Below are 19,785 nucleotides of genomic sequence, written 5' to 3'. Positions count from 1 at the left end.
ATCAATCCTGGACATGACAGTACTTCTCGGGGCGATTTTCCCAGGCACAGATTATGCCAATTGAGCTTCCTTCTTAGACCATGACTGGGCTTTGAATCTGCCCTCTAGGGTATGTGTTCTAAATTGGGTTATTGATATCAGAGAGGTCAGCCAGCGCATATGATGGAGCAGGGTTAGATGCAGTGATGGGGAGTTGGATGTTGTTCAGGATTTCACATGCCTTATTTAGTTCTATAATAACACACAATGATACAGACAGTAGATTCGAGACGGCATCAACAGTAACCACGTAGCTCCCAAACGGAGTCAAATCTTACTGATGACATTCGAAGGAAAGAGTGACTTCATAGGTCCCAGTGTTTAACTTGGGCCATGTTCATTAGGTACAGAAGAAAAACTGGAAGGGACTACCTAGTCTTGTCCAATAAGTAGCACTCATTCCTTTTAACTTTCAACACATAAAAAAATGAATTGCCCTACTGAACACTACCCAGTGACTAGTTAGTGAGAGGACCAATTGAGCAGTGCTTGTCGACCTACCGATCCACTCATCCACCCAGGCAAAAGCCTGCCTGTGGCCTAGGAGCAGCACATCACGCACCACCTGTAGGGAGAGACAATAGATGGGGGTCAGAAAACACTGATCTCAGAGCAGTTCTACAAAAATTAACCAGCACTATCTATGGAGTAAGTGGCTGCTATTTGTGTGCGAGTGACCTCCGACCTTGTGTACAAACTGCTCCACGCGCGTCTGCAGGCCCCACACCTCAAACTTGACGGTGACCAGCTTGTAGGAGCACATGATGGGTTCCTGGGTGTCCCTCCAGCCCTCCTGCAGCATGCCCCTCGACGTCTTCTCTGACTTGAAGTACCGCAGGTCCTGTTGGTGTGGACACACACATGAATGTATGCACACACACACACGCACGCACTCACACAAAGATCTCAGTAATTAATCCAAACCTCTGCGCCCTGAGAGAAATGCATTATGGGAAAGCTACAAATAGAAAGCTAACGTTAATTAAATAGGAATCCTTCCCTCCAGAAATGTTTCCCTAAATCTCAGGGGCTGAGGCAATTTATCATTCAACCACCGCTTACTGCATCTACGATATTCAACAGTCTAACTATACTTACACAGATGCTATATGCTAACATGCTAATTTCTAACACTGAAAATTAGATATGGAAGAGGTGTATGGGGAGAGAATTAGAAGATGACGCTAGAGTTAGCTTAGCATGATCTGGTCAGAGCTGTATTGCGGAGTCTATCGTGGGTTTACCTGCAATACAAACTCAATTCGGGAATATAACTCAATTTAAACTTATTTGAATCAAATTCCAACCCAATAAAATAGTTTATGATATTTGGATGACTAGGGCAAAACCAATTATAGGTCGACCAATTATGATTTTTCAATGCTAATAACAATTATTGGAGGACCAAAAAAAGCCAATAACGATTAAATATATATTTGTAATAATGACAATTACAATACTGAATGAACAATGAACACTTATTTTAACTTAATATAATACATAAATAAAATCTAGTCCCAAATAAAACAATTAAACATGGTCAATTTGGTTTAAATAATGCAAAAACACAGTGTTGGAGAAGAAAGGAAAAGTGCAATATGTGCCATGTAAAAAAGGCTAACGTTTAAGATCCTTGCTCAGAACATGAGAACATATGAAAGCTTGTGGTTCCTTTTAACATGAGTCTTCAATATTCCCAGATAAGAAGTTTTAGCTTGTAGTTATTATAGGAATTATGACGCATCGATCATTTCTCTCTATATCTTTGACTATTGGATGTTCTAATAGGCACTATTGTATTGCCAGCCTAATCTCAGGAGTTGATAGGATTGAAGTCATAAACAGCGCTGTGATTCAAGCATTGCTAAGAGCTGCTGGCAAACGCAGTAAAGTTTGAATGAATGTTTACGAGCCTGCTGCAGCCTACCACCGCTCAGTCAGAGTGCTCTATCAAATATCAAATAATACGCTTAATTATAATGAACACAGAAAAATGAGCCTTTGGTCATTAATATGGTCAAATCCGGAAACTATCATTTAGAAAACAAAACGTTTATTCTTTCAGTGAAATACTGAACCGTTCCGTATTTTATCGAAAGGGTGGCAACCCTAAGTCTAAATATTGCTGTTACATTGCACAACCTTCAATGTCATAATTATTTAAAATTCTGGCAAATTAGTTCGCAACGAGCCAGGCGGCCCAAACTGTTGCATATACCCTGACTCCACGTGCAATGAACACAAGAGAAGTGACACAATTTCCCTAGTTAATATTGCCTGCTAACACGAATTTCTTTTAACTAAATATGCAGGTTGAAAAAATGTATACTTCTGTGTATTGATTTTAAGAAAGGCATTGATGTTTATGGTTAGGTACTGTTGAAGTCGGAAGTTTACATACACTTAAGTTGGAGTCATTAAAACTGGTTTTTCAACCACTCCACAAATTTCATGTTAACAAACTAGTTATGGCTAGGCGGTTAGGACATCTACTTTGTGCATGACACAAGTCATTTTTCCAACAATTATTTACAGACAGATTATTTCACTGTATCAGAATTCCAGTGGGTCAGAAGTTTACATACACTAAGTTGACTGTGCCTTTAAACAGCTTGGAAAATTCCAGAAAATTATGTCATAACTTTGGAAGCTTCTGCTATTTTTTTATTTTATTTATTTATCCGTTATTTTACCAGGTACGTTGACTGAGAACACATTCTCATTTGCAGCAACAACCTGGGGAATATTTACAGGGGAGAGGAGGGGGATGAATGAGCCAATTGTAAACTGGGGATGGTTTGAGGGCCAGATTGGGAATTTAGCCAGGACACCGGGGTTAACACCCCTACTCTTACGATAAGTGCCATGGGATCTTTAATGACCACAGAGAGTCAGGACACCAGTTTAGCGTCCCATCCGAAAGACGGCACCCTACACAGGGCAGTGTCCTGGGGCATTGGGATATTTTTTTAGACCAGAGGTGCCTCCTACTGGCCCTCCAACACCACTTCCAGCAGCATCTGGTCTCCCATCCAGGAACTGACCAGGACCAACCCTGCTTAGCTTCAGAAGCAAGCCAGCAGTGGTATGCAGGGTGGTATGCTGCTGGCCATAATTGACATCATTTGAGTCAATTGGAGGTGTACTTGTGGATGTATTTCAAGGCCTACCTTCAAACTCAGTGCCTCATTGCTTGACATCATGGGAAAATCAAAAGAAACTAGCCAAGTCTGGTTCATCCTTGGGAGCAATTTCCAAACGCCTGAAGGTACCACGTTCATCTGTACAAACAATAGTACGCAAGTATAAACACCATGGGACCACGCAGCTGTCATTCCGCTCAGAAAGAAGACGCGTTCTGTCTCCTAGAGATGAACGTACTTTGGTGCGAAAAGTGCAAATCAATCCCAGAACAGCAGCAAAGGACCTTGTGAAGATGCTGGAGGAAACAGGTACAAAAGTATCTATATCCACAGTAAAACGAGTCCCATATCGACATAACCTGAAAGGCCGCTCAGCAAGGAAGAAGCCACTGCTCCAAAACTGCCATAAAAAAGCCAGACCACGGTTTGCAACTGCACATGGGGACAAAGATCGTAGTTTTTGGAGAAATATCCTCTGGTCTCATGAAACAAAAATAGAACTGTTTGGCCATAATGACCATCGTTATGTTTGGAGGAAAAAGGAAGCTTGCAAGCCGAAGAACACCATCCCAACCGTGAAGCACGGGGGTGGCAACATCATCTTTTGGGGGTGCTTTGCTGCACGAGGGACTGGTGCACTTCACAAAACATATGGCATCATGAGGGAGGAAAATGATGTGGATATGTTGAAGCAACATCTCAAGACATCAGTCGGGAAGTTCAAGCTTAGTCGCAAATGAGTCTTCCAAATGGACAATGACCAAAACCAAAATGACCAGAACTGAAAAAGCATACTTACAAAGTTGTGGCAAAATGGCTTAAGGAAAACAAAGTCAAGGTATTGAGTGGCCATCACAAAGCCCTGACCTCAATCCTATAGAAATATTGTGGGCAGAACTGAAAAAGTGTGTGTGAGCAAGGAGGCCTACAAACCTGACTCAGTTACACCAGCTCTGTCAGGAGGAATGGACCAAAATTCACCCAACTTATTGTGAGAAGCTTGTGGAAGGCTACCCAAAACATTTGACCCAAGTTAAACAATTGAAAGGCAATGCTACCAAATACTAATTGAGTGTATGTAAACTTCTGACCCACTGGGAATGTGATGAAAGAAATAAAAGCTGAAATAAATCACTCTACTATTATTCTGACATTACACATTCTTAAAATAAAGTGGTGATCCTAACTGCCTAAGACATGGAATTGTTACTAGGATTAAAAGTCAGGAATTGTGAAACACTGAGTTTAAATGTATTTGGCCGAAGTGTACGTAAAACTTCCCACTTCAACCGTACATTCGTGCTATGATTGTGCCTTCTTCACGAATGCGCTTTTGTTAGTAGGCTGTGATTCGATGAGAGATTATCAGGCACCGCATCGATTTTACGCAACGCAGGACACGCTAGTTAACCCAGTAATATCATCAACCATGTGTAGTTAACTAGTGATTATGTGAAGATTGATTGTTTTTTTTATACGTTAAGTTAAACGGTAGTTAGCAACTTACCTTGGCTTCTTGCTACACTCGCATAACACGTGGTCAGCCTGCCACGCAGTTTCCTCGTGGAATGCAATGCAATCGGTGTCCAAAAAAGCTGATTACCGATTGTTATGAAAACTTGAAAATCGGCCCTAATTAAATCGGCCATGCCCTGCTAAATGACTTAAATGTAAATGTAAATAGACTGAAATGGTGTCCGTCTGTAATATCATTGTATCTTTGAGTATTACTGAGTGTCGGTAAATGTCCTTGTATCCACTGTCATGTCTGAATCATGTTGCTGGTTCTATTTTCAGACCAATAATAAGACTCCAAGTACCAGTGTTTGACTACCGAGAGACAGGCTGCCTCGGCTGCAATAACCCTTACAATAACCCGTAATATCCCCCCATTACCTCTAACGAAACCACACACACACACACACACACACACACACACACACACGACAGACTCACCTCAGACTCTTTATAGTATCTCTCAGGGATCTCGTCGTAGGCGATATCCACAAAACACACTTCTCTTTCCTGGTCTTTATTTTCACTGTCTGAGAAGATCTGAAAACAGACAAAAAATTCCCCAGAGGTACAGTTAGTGATCTATGACTTCAGGCATCGACAACATCCTTTCTTCACAAAACTACACGGCTCACTGATATTGATTGTGCCTCCCAAATCTTTGTGTTATCATTCGAGGCCCTGTTTGTTATTTGACGGAAGCTAGTCATTGGCTGAAGTAGAATGCACAGAGTGGTCCGAATATCCACAGGGTCAGATATTTGATTTGATTTATCATTGCCCATATTCACTAAGCATCTCATAGTAAGAGTGCTGATCCAGGAACAGTTTAGCCTTTTAGATCATTATGAATAAGATTACATGGACGGGGAGACCTGATCCTAGATCAGCACTACTACTCTGAGATGCTTGATACATACAGGCCCTGATCTTAGGTCTTAGATTACAGACCACTTTACCTTCACTGCTCCACTAGGCTACTGCAGGGACATGTCATTGTGCAACGTAGCCAGAAGGGAGCGCTCTAAGCTTGGTGTTGATTGACATCCACTGTACACAGACACACACAGACAGACAGACACACACACACACAGACAGACACACACAGACACCTCATATATAGCCACAGGGCAAACAGACACCAATTAGCCACTCTCTGTTTCCATCTTAGGAGCTAGAGGTGTGTGTGAGTGAGAGAGTGCGTGTGAGAGAGAGCTAGGCTCAGTTATAGAGAGGAATACTCCAGTACGCTAGGCCTAAGGGGATGAGTGAACGAATGCTCAGACAGGGCAGAGTGCAACATCTCAAAGTGTGTTTCAACGTCTGTGTTCCACATCATGCTTCCAGCTAGCGGCGGATGTATTCGAAGTTGCCGAGTATGGATAACTAGTGCACGAATGTCAAGAAATAAGAGCTTCACACCAGTGATCACAACCGAAGAGAGCTGGGCTTCACGCTCGTAGCTGTGGGTGGGTATTGTAGCTACATATGGCCTTGCTGCCAAATAGGATTATGAATCAGAGTCCAGCGGGAAGAACGTGGCTGTGATGGTGCCACATTTATAATATATTTCTACCTTATTGAGGAATAATAACTACATAAAGAAACCTGTCAAATTATGTATGACTTAACATAAATTAAATATCATATTTGGAAGCAATATGATCAGTAGATTATTTGGGTTCAGCTCATGTGCTATATTTGGACTAGTCTCCAATGCCAAAACTTCAAGATGCCCTATGGGTTGGTAATGATGCCCTATGGGTATACCCTATGGGTAGAGGAGGAACGTTGGGTAGAGGGGAAACGTTGGGTCGAGGAACGTTGGATAGAGGGGAAACGTTGGGTCGAGGAACGTTGGGTAGAGGGGAAACGTTGGGTCGAGGAACGTTGGGTCGAGGAGGAGGAACGTTGGGTCGAGGAGGAGGAACGTTGGGTCGAGGAGGAGGAACGTTGGGTCGAGGAGGAGGAACGTTGGGTCGAGGAGCAACGTTGGGTAGAGGAGCAACGTTGGGCAGAGGAGCAACGTTGGGCCGAGGAGCAACGTTGGGTCGAGGAGGAGGAACGTTGGGTCGAGGAGGAGGAACGTTGGGTCGAGGAGGAGGAACGTTGGGTCGAGGAGGAGGAACGTTGGGTCGAGGAGGAGGAACGTTGGGTAGAGGAGGAGGAACGTTGGGTAGAGGAGGAGGAACGTTGGGTAGAGGAGGAGGAACGTTGGGTAGAGGAGGAGGAACGTTGGGTAGAGGAGGAGGAACGTTGGGTAGAGGAGGAGGAACGTTGGGTAACGTTGGGTAGAGGAGGAGGAACGTTGGGTAGAGGAGGAGGAACGTTGGGTAGAGGAGGAGGAACGTTGGGTAGAGGAGGAGGAGAGGAGGAACGTTGGGTAGAGGAGGAGGAACGTTGGGTAGAGGAGGAGGAACGTTGGGTAGAGGAGGAGGAACGTTGGGTAGAGGAGGAGGAACGTTGGGTAGAGGAGGAGGAACGTTGGGTAGAGGAGGAGGAACGTTGGGTAGAGGAGGAGGAACGTTGGGTAGAGGAGGAGGAGTTGGGTAGAGGAGGAGGAACGTTGGGTAGAGGAGGAGGAACGTTGGGTAGAGGAGGAGGAACGTTGGGTAGAGGAGGAGGAACGTTGGGTCGAGGAGGAGGAACGTTGGGTCGAGGAGGAGGAACGTTGGGTCGAGGAGGAGGAACGTTGGGTCGAGGAGGAGGAACGTTGGATCGAGGAGGAGGAACGTTGGGTCGAGGAGGAGGAACGTTGGGTCGAGGAGGAATGTTGGGTAGAGGAGGAATGTTGGGTAGAGGAGGAACGTTGGGTAGAGGGGAGAAGAAAGAGGGAGAAAGGACAAGGGAGGTGGAGGGAAGAAAGAGTGTGCAAGAACGAATGAAAACGAGCAAGTAAGAGGGAGAGAAAGAAACTATGCAACTGTCTAATGGTGAAGTCTCAAGGAGAAAGAGAGAGATAATGACAACCATAAACCATTAGGAACAGTATTTAAAGCAGTGGCTCTTCTCCAAGCCTACCGGCAGCCCTGCCCTGCTGTCACGGTCTGCTACCTGATACCACAGTCCACACCCTCCATTCATTCAGACAGAATATGCAGTCTGCTCACACACAAACACTACTTCATTCACACACTGTCATTCACACAGACGCACTTCATTCACACGTGTATGGAGGTACACACACGCACACAAACACAAACTGAATCCAAACAGACATTCAACCCCTTCTCGGTCAGGAAACGGGACTGTGAGCGCGAAAACACATTTTTTACAACCTGACATTATCTTTCCTAACACCGTGAGCACAGAAACACAGGGCTGCATATTATTTCACAACGTACAGCATCTTGGCAGAGAAGATTCTGAAATTCGGACCAGATTATACAGTGTCGTAAAAGATGCAGAGCTTGTGCTGCTGGTCAGCCCTGAAGCTGCATCGTCCGTGGAAAGAGTCACATGGGAGCTTTTTAGTGGAACTTGTGCCTGCAAACACATACGTCTGTGTGTCTGTACGCGACACCAAATGTGTACTTGATATGTGCGCATGTGTGATATGACTCCAAGTGTGTATGTGTTCGAGTGTGTGTGCACGCACAGGGACACTGGCCAGCAGTTGTTAAGAGACGAAAGGTAGGCTGGGGTCAGATTACAGATGTAGAGACCAGAGTGTCTTCCTTTTACACTCAGTCTGCCTAACATCCTCACTTTTACATTCAGTCTGCCTAACATCCTGTCCTTTACATTCAGTCTGCCTAACATCCTCACCTTTACATTCAGACGGATACAACATCCTGTCCTTTACATTCAGTCTTCCTAACATCCTGTCCTTTACATTCAGTCTTCCTAACATCCTGTCCTTTACATTCAGTCTTCCTAACATCCTGTCCTTTACATTCAATCTGCCTAACAACCTCTCCTTTACATTCAGTCTTCCTAACGTCCTCTCCTTTACATTTAGTCTTCCTAACATCTTCTCCTTTACATTCAATCTTCCTAACATCCTCTCCTTTACATTCAGTCTTCCTAACATCCTCTCCTTTACATTCAGTCTTCCTAACATCCTCTCCTTTACATTCAGTCTTCCTAACATCCTCACCTTTACATTCAGTCTTCCTAACATCCTCTCCTTTACATTCAGTCTTCCTAACATCCTCTCCTTTACATTCAGTCTTCCTAACATCCTCACCTTTACATTCAGTCTTCCTAACATCCTCTCCTTTACATTCAGTCTGCCTAACATCCTCTCCTTTACATTCAGTCTGCCTAACATCCTCTCCTTTACATTCAGTCTTCCTAACATCCTCTCCTTTACATTCAGTCTGCCTAACATCCTCTCCTTTACATTTAGTCTTCCTAACATCCTCTCCTTTACATTCAGTCTTCCTAACATCCTCACCTTTACATTCAGTCTTCCTAACATCCTCTCCTTTACATTCAGTCTTCCTAACATCATCTCCTTTACATTCAGTCTTCCTAACATCATCTCCTTTACATTCAGTCTTCCTAACATCCTCACCTTTACATTCAGTCTTCCTAACATCCTCTCCTTTACATTCAGTCTTCCTAACATCCTCTCCTTTACATTCAGTCTTCCTAACATCCTCTCCTTTACATTCAGTCGGATACAACATCCTCTCCTTTACATTTAGTCTGCCTAACATCCTCTCCTTTACATTCAGTCTTCCTAACATCCTCTCCTTTACATTTAGTCTTCCTAACATCCTCTCCTTTACATTCAGTCGGATACAACATCCTCTCCTTTACATTCAGTCTTCCTAACATCCTCTCCTTTACATTTAGTCTTCCTAACATCCTCTCCTTTACATTTAGTCTTCCTAACATCCTCTCCTTTACATTCAGTCGGATACAACATCCTCTCCTTTACATTTAGTCTGCCTAACAACCTCTCCTTTACATTCAGTCGGATACAACATCCTCTCCTTTACATTTAGTCTGCCTAACATCCTCTCCTTTACATTCAGTCTTCCTAACATCCTCTCCTTTACATCTAGTCTTCCTAACATCCTCTCCTTTACATTCAGTCTGCCTAACATCCTCTCCTTTACATTTAGTCTTCCTAACATCCTCTCCTTTACATTCAGTCTGCCTAACATCCTCTCCTTTACATTCAGTCTGCCTAACATCCTCTCCTTTACATTCAGTCTGCCTAACATCCTCACCTTTACATTCAGACGGATACAACATCCTCTCCTTTACATTCAGTCTTCCTAACAACCTCTCCTTTACATTCAGTCTGCCTAACATCCTCTCCTTTACATTCAGTCTTCCTAACATCCTGTCCTTTACATTCAATCTTCCTAACATCCTGTCCTTTACATTCAGTCTTCCTAACATCCTGTCCTTTACATTCAGTCTGATATAGCATCCTCTCATTTACATTCAATCTGCCTAACATCCTCTCCTTTACATTCAGTCTGATATAGCATCCTCTCCTTTACATTCAGTCTGATATAGCATCCTCTCCTTTACATTCAGTCTGATATAGCATCCTCTCCTTTACATTCAGTCTGATATAGCATCCTCTCCTTTACATTCAGTCTGATATAGCATCCTCTCCTTTACATTCAGTCTGATATAGCATCCTCTCCTTTACATTCAGTCTGATATAGCATCCTCTCCTTTACATTCAGTCTGATATAGCATCCTCTCCTTTACATTCAGTCTGATATAGCATCCTCTCCTTTACATTCAGTCTGATATAACATCCTCTCCTTTACATTCAGTCTGATATAACATCCTCTCCTTTACATTCAGTCTGATATAACATCCTCTCCTTTACATTCAGTCTGATATAGCATCCTCTCCTTTACATTCAGTCTGATATAACACCCTCTCCTTTACATTCAGTCTGATAACATCCTCTCCTTTACATTCAGTCTGATAACATCCTCTCCTTTACATTCAGTCTGATATAACATCCTCTCCTTTACAATCAGTCTGATATAACACCCTCTCCTTTACATTCAGTCTGATAACATCCTCTCCTTTACATTCAGTCTGATATAACAACCTCTCGTTTACATTCAGTCTGATATAACATCCTCTCCTTAACATTCAGTCTGATATAACATCCTCTCCTTTACATTCAGTCTGATATAGCAGCCTCTCTTTTTACATCTGCAGGGCTTTCACTAACATTGTCTGTCCATGGAAGTGGGTCTCACACACAATAAATGACCAGACAGGTTGATGCCCGCCTACTCTCTCTTACGACATTGAGTGGATTTTTCTAAGGCAAAGACTGACAAATCCTTACACACACACACACACACACACACACCCCACACACTTATGCTTACATAATAGTCAAGATATTGTTCTGTAGAGAAAGGAGTTTGTGAATTGGTAGAGAGAGAAGGACAGAGTATACATGAAATAGCCTCTTCAATTAGCAGAGCTGCACTTGGCAGACACTGAGGGGCCATAAGGCCCCTATTATGGAATGACTTTATCATACTGAAGGCCTCAGAGCAACACACACACACACGGTCTTCACTCACGTTGTCATTGCTGCCTTTGTTGTCCTCGTATTTCGTCTCTATGTGAATGGAGAACTTGGGCAAGAAAGAACACTGCAAAACAAAACAAACAGACAAAAATGTCTCAGGTGAGATACTTGAAAATGGTGGAAAAACAACAGCTTTCACCTGAAATTGGCGTTTAGTTTCAGAATGGTTTGTGCGGCAGAAACATTTAGTCTCTAGACTTCTTGTACCAACATCCCCACCAACTGATGCGTTTGGTTCTTTGTTCAGAAAAGGGGGAGATGAACGTATGGGAGTCTGCTCGTGTCTGAGTGGTCTGTGGGTGGTGTGCATGTACCCCCCCCCCATGACTCACACACAGCCTTTTATTGCGCCCGAAACGGGCTCCGTCACTGTCAAAGCCATGTCTCCCCTCCACCCCCCTTTCCCCTCCATCCTCTCCTCCTCTCTATATTAAGCCATATGACTCAGTGTGGTGGCATTTATCACTTTCAGAGGATTTGAAAATGCCACAGCTCAAAGGCTTTAGAAGTTTCAGACATTATGTAACAGGTGGCAGACGGTCATCGGTCTTAAAACCTCCTCAGACATTAAAACACAGCTTCGGTAGAGTTTTATAAAGGGGTTGAAACCAATGTTGGTTCTTAACACTTTCTGTGAACTACCAGTGTATAAAGCATCATTTGTATGTATTACGGATCCCCAGCTACTCTTCCTGGGTTACAGCAAAATCCAGGCAGTTATACAATATTAAAACACATTACAATTCGTCCATGTTGCTGCATTGAATGAGTCCGGACACCCCGCCCATTACTGGACTGCGGTGGCTCTCTTCACAGCTCTGTGACCAATCAAAAGGAAGAGATACTTACTGTGTACTCTAGAGAGGCGCAGGCGCAGGAGGGACGCGTGGAAAGCAGAGAGGGGAGAAAACACAACACAGTTTAGGGCTTTTCAATGACGCGACAACACGGTAGCAACGCAGACAGGTTACGATGTGACACGAGACGCAACCCAGCTCACACATCCGGGGAAACGCTTGCTGAACCTTTTCCACGGTCTTTTGAAGAAGCTTTTCTGGGAAATGGTGCTGACCCGACGTTCGAATTAACGTTACGAGAATAATAGTCGGACATATGTTATTTCAAAACCAAATGGGAACCGGACAGAAACGTTGCCAGAATGTTCTCTTAGAACAATTTTTTTTTTGGGGGGGGGGTCTGTGTGCACACTACAGTATAAGTAGCTAGCCTGGCCATGCTATGAGCTCAGTGCCACAGTACCTAGATTAGGTTGAGGTTAGCCCGCATGCTATGAGCTCAGTGCCACAGTAACTAGATTAGGTTGAGGTTAGCCCGCATGCTATGAGCTCAGTGCCACAGTAACTAGATTAGGTTGAGGTTAGCCCGCATGCTATGAGCTCAGTGCCACAGTAACTAGATTAGGTTGAGGTTAGCCCGCATGCTATGAGCTCAGTGCCACAGTAACTAGATTAGGTTGAGGTTAGCCCGCATGCTATGAGCTCAGTGCCACAGTAACTAGATTAGGTTGAGGTTAGCCCGCATGCTATGAGCTCAGTGCCACAGTAACTAGATTAGGTTGAGGTTAGCCCGCATGCTATGAGCTCAGTGCCACAGTAACTAGATTAGGTTGAGGTTAGCCCGGTGCATTTCCGCTAGGGTTACGGTCGATACGTGGTCAGAGTTCATTTCTGACCTAACACAAGCATTAGTGGTGCATGGTATGAATGGATCCTGGTTCTACAAGGAGACGTCGGTGTTGAGCGTGCGCTCACCTGTGATGGTGTAGGGGTAGTAGTTCCAGGCCTTCTCTGTTACGTAGAAGATGTTGGGCACCACTGCTCGAGCCCAGCTGGGCAATTTACTGTAGATAGAGCGAGAGAGACAGATGGAGAGCGGGAGAGAGAGATGGAGAGCGAGAGAGAGCGGGAGAGAGATGGAGAGCGAGAGATGGAGAGCGAGAGAGAGAGAGAGAGAGCGGGAGAGAGAGATGGAGAGAGAGAGATGGAGAGCGAGAGAGAGCGGGAGAGAGAGATAGAGAGAGATGGAGAGCGAGAGAGCGGGAGAGAGAGAGCGAGAGAAGGAGAGAGAGAGGAGAGAAAGAGAGAAGGAGAGAGAGAGAAGAAGAGATGGAGAGAGAGATGGGAGAGAGAGGAGAAATGAAAAGCAAGAGAGGAGAAGAGATGCATCATGTCTGATTAATTGGAGCCATCATCATTTCTAAAGTCGGAGTGGTTTCTCTTCCTTCCTTCCTTCTCAAGGTGAGTGGGCGTGTTACAAAAGAAGCTTGAAAATTAAACTAAGAACATTGAAAAAGATGAGGAGAGACAGCAGCACTTACCAGAGCCGTCTATAGCCTCACGACACTGCCTCAACGGGTTTGGGTTTTTATGATTACAACGGTAAGGTTCGGTGGGAGAGGTTGAGCTCTCTTTTTCACGCAGGTGCACCGAAACAAACAAGCCTTGGCGGGGAAGGTTGAGCTCTCTTTTTCACGCAGGTGCACCGAAACACACAAGCCTTGGCGGGGAAGGTTGAGCTCTCTTTTTCACGCAGGTGCACCGAAACACACAAGCCTTGGCGGGGAAGGTTGAGCTCTCTTTTTCACGCAGGTGCACCGAAACACACAAGCCTTGGCGGGGAAGGTTGAGCTCTCTTTTTCACGCAGGTGCACCGAAACACACAAGCCTTGGCGGGGAAGGTTGAGCTCCCTTTTTCACGCAGGTGCACCAAAACACACAAGCCTTGGCGGGGAAGGCTGAAGGGGACATTCACTCAAAGGCTCTAGTGAGTGTCCACGTTGTGGCATAGAGATTGGTGTGTGTGTGTGTGTGAGAGAGAGAGAGAGTGCATGTCAGCCTCCAATCTCGAATAAAAGCTTTAGAAATTCAATTTTCTTTGATCACACGTCGATAGAGAAGTCAGCTACATGACTGAGTGCGTGGCGGCGACAGCTGATATGAAAAGAAACAAAACGCCAAAGGAATGTTGACAGGCCGACTATTCACAGCCTGTCCCCCAAAAGCAAATGACTGTCACTCCATCTGCTCATCGTCTCTCATTCTTCGTTTAAAACAGTTCCTCGTGCCCGTCCACACATTGGTACGTCACACTGCGCCCGCCAAGCTCTGAAAGCGGTGGTAAGGTATCACTATCCCCACACCCCACACATTTCCTACAGTATTTAAAGACTCTGATAGGGAAACCAGTCATTTGCGCTTAAGTTCGGAAAGTGTGGACTAGTGTGTGTGTGTGTGTGTGTGTGTGTGTGTGCCCGCAAAGTAAACCCACTCATTTTATTCCATCACAAAATTAACTATCCGATTCAATGTGTAAATGAAGACCATTGAAATAATGAATTCCTAAATTCATGTTTAAAGTTGAGGTTATTCAAGCCAGACCAATAATCTAGCGAATCAGAAAGGTGATTGAGTGCTGGGGACCATGACGCAATGCTCACTGGCTTCAATTTCCTGCTTGCTTTGAAATGTTAGGGCCAATGTATTTCTATTAAATAAATCACATCTGTCCTGTTCTTGTTGTGATGCACGAGACATAACTGGCCCTAAACTAAATGGTCTTCTATTCCATTTAGAATGTTCTTCTCATCTTCAAATCATTTTCCACGACATTTATGTTTTCCCGACGGAAAGGCCTTGGTTTGCACAGAGGGTTGAGAAGAGCTGGCGGATTCAGTGTGTCTAGGAGTAGTCTCTCCCTTCCACGTTCTCCTCTCTCTCTCTCCCTCGCACGTTCTCCTCTCTCTCTCTCCCTCGCACGTTCTCCTCTCTCCCTCCCACGTTCTCCTCTCTCCCTCCCACGTTCTCCTCTCTCTCTCTCCCTTCCACGTTCTCCTCTCTCTCTCCCTCCCACATTCTCCTCTCTCTCTCTCCCACATTCTCCTCTCTCTCTCTCCCTCGCACGTTCTCCTCTCTCCCTCCCACGTTCTCCTCGCTCTCTCCCTCCCTCCTTACATAAGGCAGACACCTGGTTCACTAAGCCTGAGATGGATGTTTATGGAGAGGTTGCACTTGTAGTAGTCAACATGGACACACACACACACACACACACACACACACACACATGGCTGAAAGGCACCCATCTGCTGTGAAGAACTAGAGCAGCGGGGAGTGTGTTTAAGAGGTGGTAGGGGCTTAGGTAACTGCAGCCATGGTTGCACAATGAGTGGCGAGTTAACATATGCACACACACACACACACACACACACACTGTCCCTGCTGTTGCTCAACCTCACTAGTTAATTCCCTCATCGTCATACTGTGTCCTCTGATGTACTGTGTCACCATTAAGACAGTACTTCACGTGTTCACCTCTTCTCTTACAATAATGAAAGGTGACGGTTTTCCTCCTGGGAGTTGGGTAGTGACAAATTGTTATGATCGTAATACTGTAGTCTATAGCCAGTCCTTATTCAAACTGTACGTGATGTATTCCCATGACAGATTCAAGCGGGACGGACTGTCATAAGACCTGACCCAAGGATGTGTCGTTTTGAAGAGCCTGCAGCAGGTTTTTTATGATCATGTTAAAATATGTCTCCTTCTGAATATGCATGTCTCTCTCTCTTGCTCTCCCTCCCCTCCTATTCGCTCTCCTCTGTGTCCCTCTGTTCCCCTCCTTCCCCCCCCTCTCTCCTCTGTTCCCCCTGCTTACCCTGGTCTCTCTCTATCTCTCCCTCTGTTCCCCTCCTTCCCCCCTCTCTCCTCTGTTCCCCCTGCTTACCCTGGTCTCTCTCTATCTCTCCCTCTGTTCCCCTCCTTACCCTGGTCTCTCTCTCTCTCTCCCTCTCTGTTCCCCTCCTTACCCTGGTCTCTCTCTCTCTCTCTCTCCCTCTCTGTTCCCCTCCTTACCCTGGTCTCTCTCTCTCTCTCTCTCTCCCTCTCTGTTCCCCTCCTTACCCTGGTCTCTCTCTCTCTCTCTCCCTCTCTGTTCCCCTCCTTACCCTGGTCTCTCTCTCTCTCTCCCTCTCTGTTCCCCTCCTTACCCTGGTCTCTCTCTCTCTCTCTCTCTCCCTCTCTCTCTGTTCCCCTCCTTACCCTGGTCTCTCTCTCTCTGTTCCCCTCCTTACCCTGGTCTCTCTCTCTCTCTCTGTTCCCCTCCTTACCCTGGTCTCTCTCTCTCTCTCTCTCTGTTCCCCTCCTTACCCTGGTCTCTCTCTCTCTCTCTCTCTCTCTCTGTTCCCCTCCTTCCCCTGGTCTCTCTCTCTCTCCTTTGTCCCTCTGTTCCCCTCCTTCCCCTGGTCTCTCTCTCTCCTTTGTCCCTCTGTTCCCCTCCTTCCCCTGGTCTCTCTCTCCTTTGTCCCTCTGTTCCCCTCATTCCCCCTCTCTCTCCTGTGTCCCTCTGTTCCCCTCCTTCCCCTGGTCTCTCTCTCTCCTGTGTCCCTCTGTTCCCCTCCTTACCCTGGTCTCTCTCTCTTTCTCCTTTGTCCCTCTGTTCCCCTCCTTCCCCCTCTCTCTCTCTCTCCTGTGTCCCTCTGTTCCCCTCCTTACCCTGGTCTCTCTCTCTCTCTCTCTCTCCTTTGTCCCTCTGTTCCCCTCCTTCCCCTGGTCTCTCTCTCTCTCCTTTGTCCCTCTGTTCCCCTCCTTCCCCCTCTCTCTCTCTCTCTCCTTTGTCCCTCTGTTCCCCTCCTTCCCCTGGTCTCTCTCTCTCTCCTTTGTCCCTCTGTTCCCCCCTCTCTCTCTCTCCTGTGTCCCTCTGTTCCCCTCCTTCCCCTGGTCTCTCTCTCTCCTTTGTCCCTCTGTTCCCCTCCTTCCCCCCACTCTCTCTCTCTCTCTCTCGTGTCCCTCTGTTCCCCTCCTTCCCCCACTCTCTCTCTCGCTCTCTCCTGTGTCCCTCTGTTCCCCTCCTTCCCCACTCTCCCTCTCTCTCTTTCTCGTGTCCCTCTGTTCCCCTCCTTCCCCCACTCTCTCCTGTGTCCCTCTGTTCCCCTCCTTCCCCCGGTCTCTCTCTCTCTCCCTTTGTTCCCCTCCTTCACTCTCCAGGATGAGCTGTACAGCAGGGCAGACCCTGCTGACTCAGCACCTTTAGGTCCCGGGCATCCTGACCGCTGACACAGGTATTTGCGATGAAATCTAGCTCTCTCTGTCCGTAGATCTTGCACTTAGGAAGTTTCTGTCCTTGGATGCTCAGCGATGCGCTGGGAAGGTCACGCACACACACACACGGCTGAGAGCCAAGAAGTGAAGGGGGAGTATTGTGTGTTGCACAGCTGTGAGGGCTAAGTAACTCGGGGCAACGCGACAGCAGCAGTCTGCCATGCGAAGCCTCGAGTGTGTAGGAACAACACTGTCGGTGTTCCAAATGGCACCCTATTCCCTACATAGTGCCCTAAACCTATAGATGATGATGATGATGATGGGCCCCCCCCGGGTTTTATTTTCAGTAGAAGAGCAGCCCCCCGCATCTTGTTTTGGCGTACAACCCTTGACCACAGATCTCAGATTGTACCTTTACCTTTTTGGATGACGGTCACTCACCTGTTGAGGTAGACACGCTTCTCCGTGAACTGACCCCGACCGTGGGCGGGGTCATCAAACGGTTCATTCTGGACCACCTCTACCCCTTCGCCGCGGTCACTCTGCTCATGGCTGTGTTTGCTGATCATATATAGCTGACCAATCCTGTACTGGAGAGAACAGAGAGAGACAATGTTTAGGGTCGACCGCCAACATGAACACGCTCCGTTTAACGAAAGGAATTTAATACAGCCGATCCGAGTCCTGTAAAATGGAGGAAACCGAGAGGTGGACCCGACCGTGACGTGAACATTAACAGGCGTGACTAGGAAGGACACGCGTGGATTCTAAAACAGTGCCTTCGGAAAGTATTCACACCCCTGGGCTTTTTCTACATTTCGTTGTGTTGCGAAGTGGGATTCAAATGGATTGAATTGTCATTTCTTTGTCAAAGATCTACACAACATATTGTGTAAATGTCAGAAAACAAAAATAAACTTCTTCTTCTCTCCATTATGTTATTGACTATGTTTGTTTATGTGGAACTCTGTGTTGTTTGTGTCGCTTTGCTTTATCTCGGCCAGGTCATAGTTGTAAATGAGAACTTGTTCTCAACTGGCCTACCCGGGTTAAATAATAATAATAATTTGTTAATTAGATAAGTATTCAACCCCGAGTCCACACATGTGAGAATCACCTTTGGCAGCCATTACAGCGGTATCTGCGAGAGCTTTGCAAACCTGGATTGTACAATATTTGCCCATATTTTTTTGGGGGCTGTTGATAATTTCTAAACACCCATTTTCAAGTCTTGCCATAGATTTTCAAGCCCGATTTAAGTCAAAACTGTAACCAGGCCACTCAAACATTCTTGGCAAGTAACTCCAGTGTATATTTGGCCTTGCGTTTTCGGTTATTGCCCTGCTGAAAAGTGGATTTGTCTGGAGGAAACAGAGAGGGGGACCAGACCAGAGAAGGGTTAGGCTTTATGCCAGCAGCATGAACATGTTCAGCAACAGAATAAAACAAATAAGAGAGAGTTCAACCGACAACCACACAGATATGATCATCTATGACACGTCAACACCCCATAAATGACGGTTTCTGTTTTTGTGAGCTTTAAATTAAAAAATTTAAAAAAATCGGTCACAAATGCTTTATTAAAACAGTTGAGTTTGAGGTAGATTTCATTTCACCCTTCAGGATGTCAACCACCAACACTTTGAAGTCATTGTTTTCAGGGCTCTTGCCCTTTCCTTTGAAGGCGACTAGAAAGACCACCAGTGAAGTGCTTCTGAGACTTCCTGACCAATCTATTGAGGCTTTAATAATTCAGGGTTAATCCACAAAGACTGGCTTTTGATCAGAGCTGCTGTCCCAGAGCAAGAGACAAAGGATGGAAAGAGAAGAGGTGGGAGGGGGGTAGGGAGAGAGAGGAAAGGACAGCGAGAGAGAGAGAGAGAGAGAGAGAGATGGAGAGGAGGCTGGGGCTGGGAAAGGAGTGGAAAGAGAAGAGGTGGGAGGGGGTGGAAGAGAGGGAGAGAGGAAAGGAAAGCGAGAGAGAGAGAGAGATGGAGAGGAGGCTGGGGATGGAAAGAAAGAGGTGGGAGGATGGAGAAGAGAAGAGGTGGGAGGAGGCTGGGATGGAAAGAGAAGAGGTGGGAGGGGTAGGAAAGGAAAGGACAGTGAGAGGAGAGAGAGATGGAGAGGAGGCTGGGGCTGGGAAAGGAAAGAGAAGAGGTGGGAGGGGGTAGGGAGAGAGAGGAAAGAGGAGAGGGAGAGATGGAGAGGAGGGGCTGGGAAAGGATGGAAAGAGAAGAGGTGGGAGGGGGTAGGGAGAGAGAGGAAAGGACAGAGAGAGAGATGGAGAGGAGGCTGGGGCTGGGAAAGGAGTGGAAAGAGAAGAGGTGGGAGGGGTAGGGAGAGAGAGGAAAGGACAGCGAGAGAGAGAGAGATGGAGAGGAGGCTGGGGCTGGGAAAGGATGGAAAGAGAAGAGGTGGGAGGGGGTAGGGAGAGAGAGGAAAGGACAGCGAGAGAGAGAGAGATGGAGAGGAGGCTGGGGCTGGGAAAGGATGGAAAGAG

The 19,785-nt window shown here is 46.1% G+C and overlaps 1 protein-coding gene across 1 annotated transcript in view; it reads right to left on the bottom strand.

Moving 5' to 3' along the window:
- LOC115103876 (cytoplasmic phosphatidylinositol transfer protein 1) overlaps nucleotides 1–19,785 on the bottom strand; it is a 79,694-nt gene that overhangs the window by 6,757 nt on the left and 53,152 nt on the right. The window contains exons 2-8 of the mRNA XM_029624897.2: nucleotides 17,724–17,872; nucleotides 13,002–13,090; nucleotides 12,079–12,086; nucleotides 11,222–11,293; nucleotides 5,139–5,237; nucleotides 725–880; nucleotides 541–604 (exon numbers count right to left, since the gene is read on the bottom strand). Of these exons, the coding sequence (XP_029480757.1) occupies nucleotides 541–604; nucleotides 725–880; nucleotides 5,139–5,237; nucleotides 11,222–11,293; nucleotides 12,079–12,086; nucleotides 13,002–13,090; nucleotides 17,724–17,872 (637 nt within the window). The remainder of the gene's footprint in view (nucleotides 1–540; nucleotides 605–724; nucleotides 881–5,138; nucleotides 5,238–11,221; nucleotides 11,294–12,078; nucleotides 12,087–13,001; nucleotides 13,091–17,723; nucleotides 17,873–19,785) is intronic.

Source organism: Oncorhynchus nerka, linkage group LG21 (genome assembly GCF_034236695.1).
Source record: "Oncorhynchus nerka isolate Pitt River linkage group LG21, Oner_Uvic_2.0, whole genome shotgun sequence".
Classification (NCBI taxonomy): Eukaryota; Metazoa; Chordata; class Actinopteri; order Salmoniformes; family Salmonidae; genus Oncorhynchus; species Oncorhynchus nerka.
This window is presented reverse-complemented; position numbering and strand designations above follow the sequence as displayed.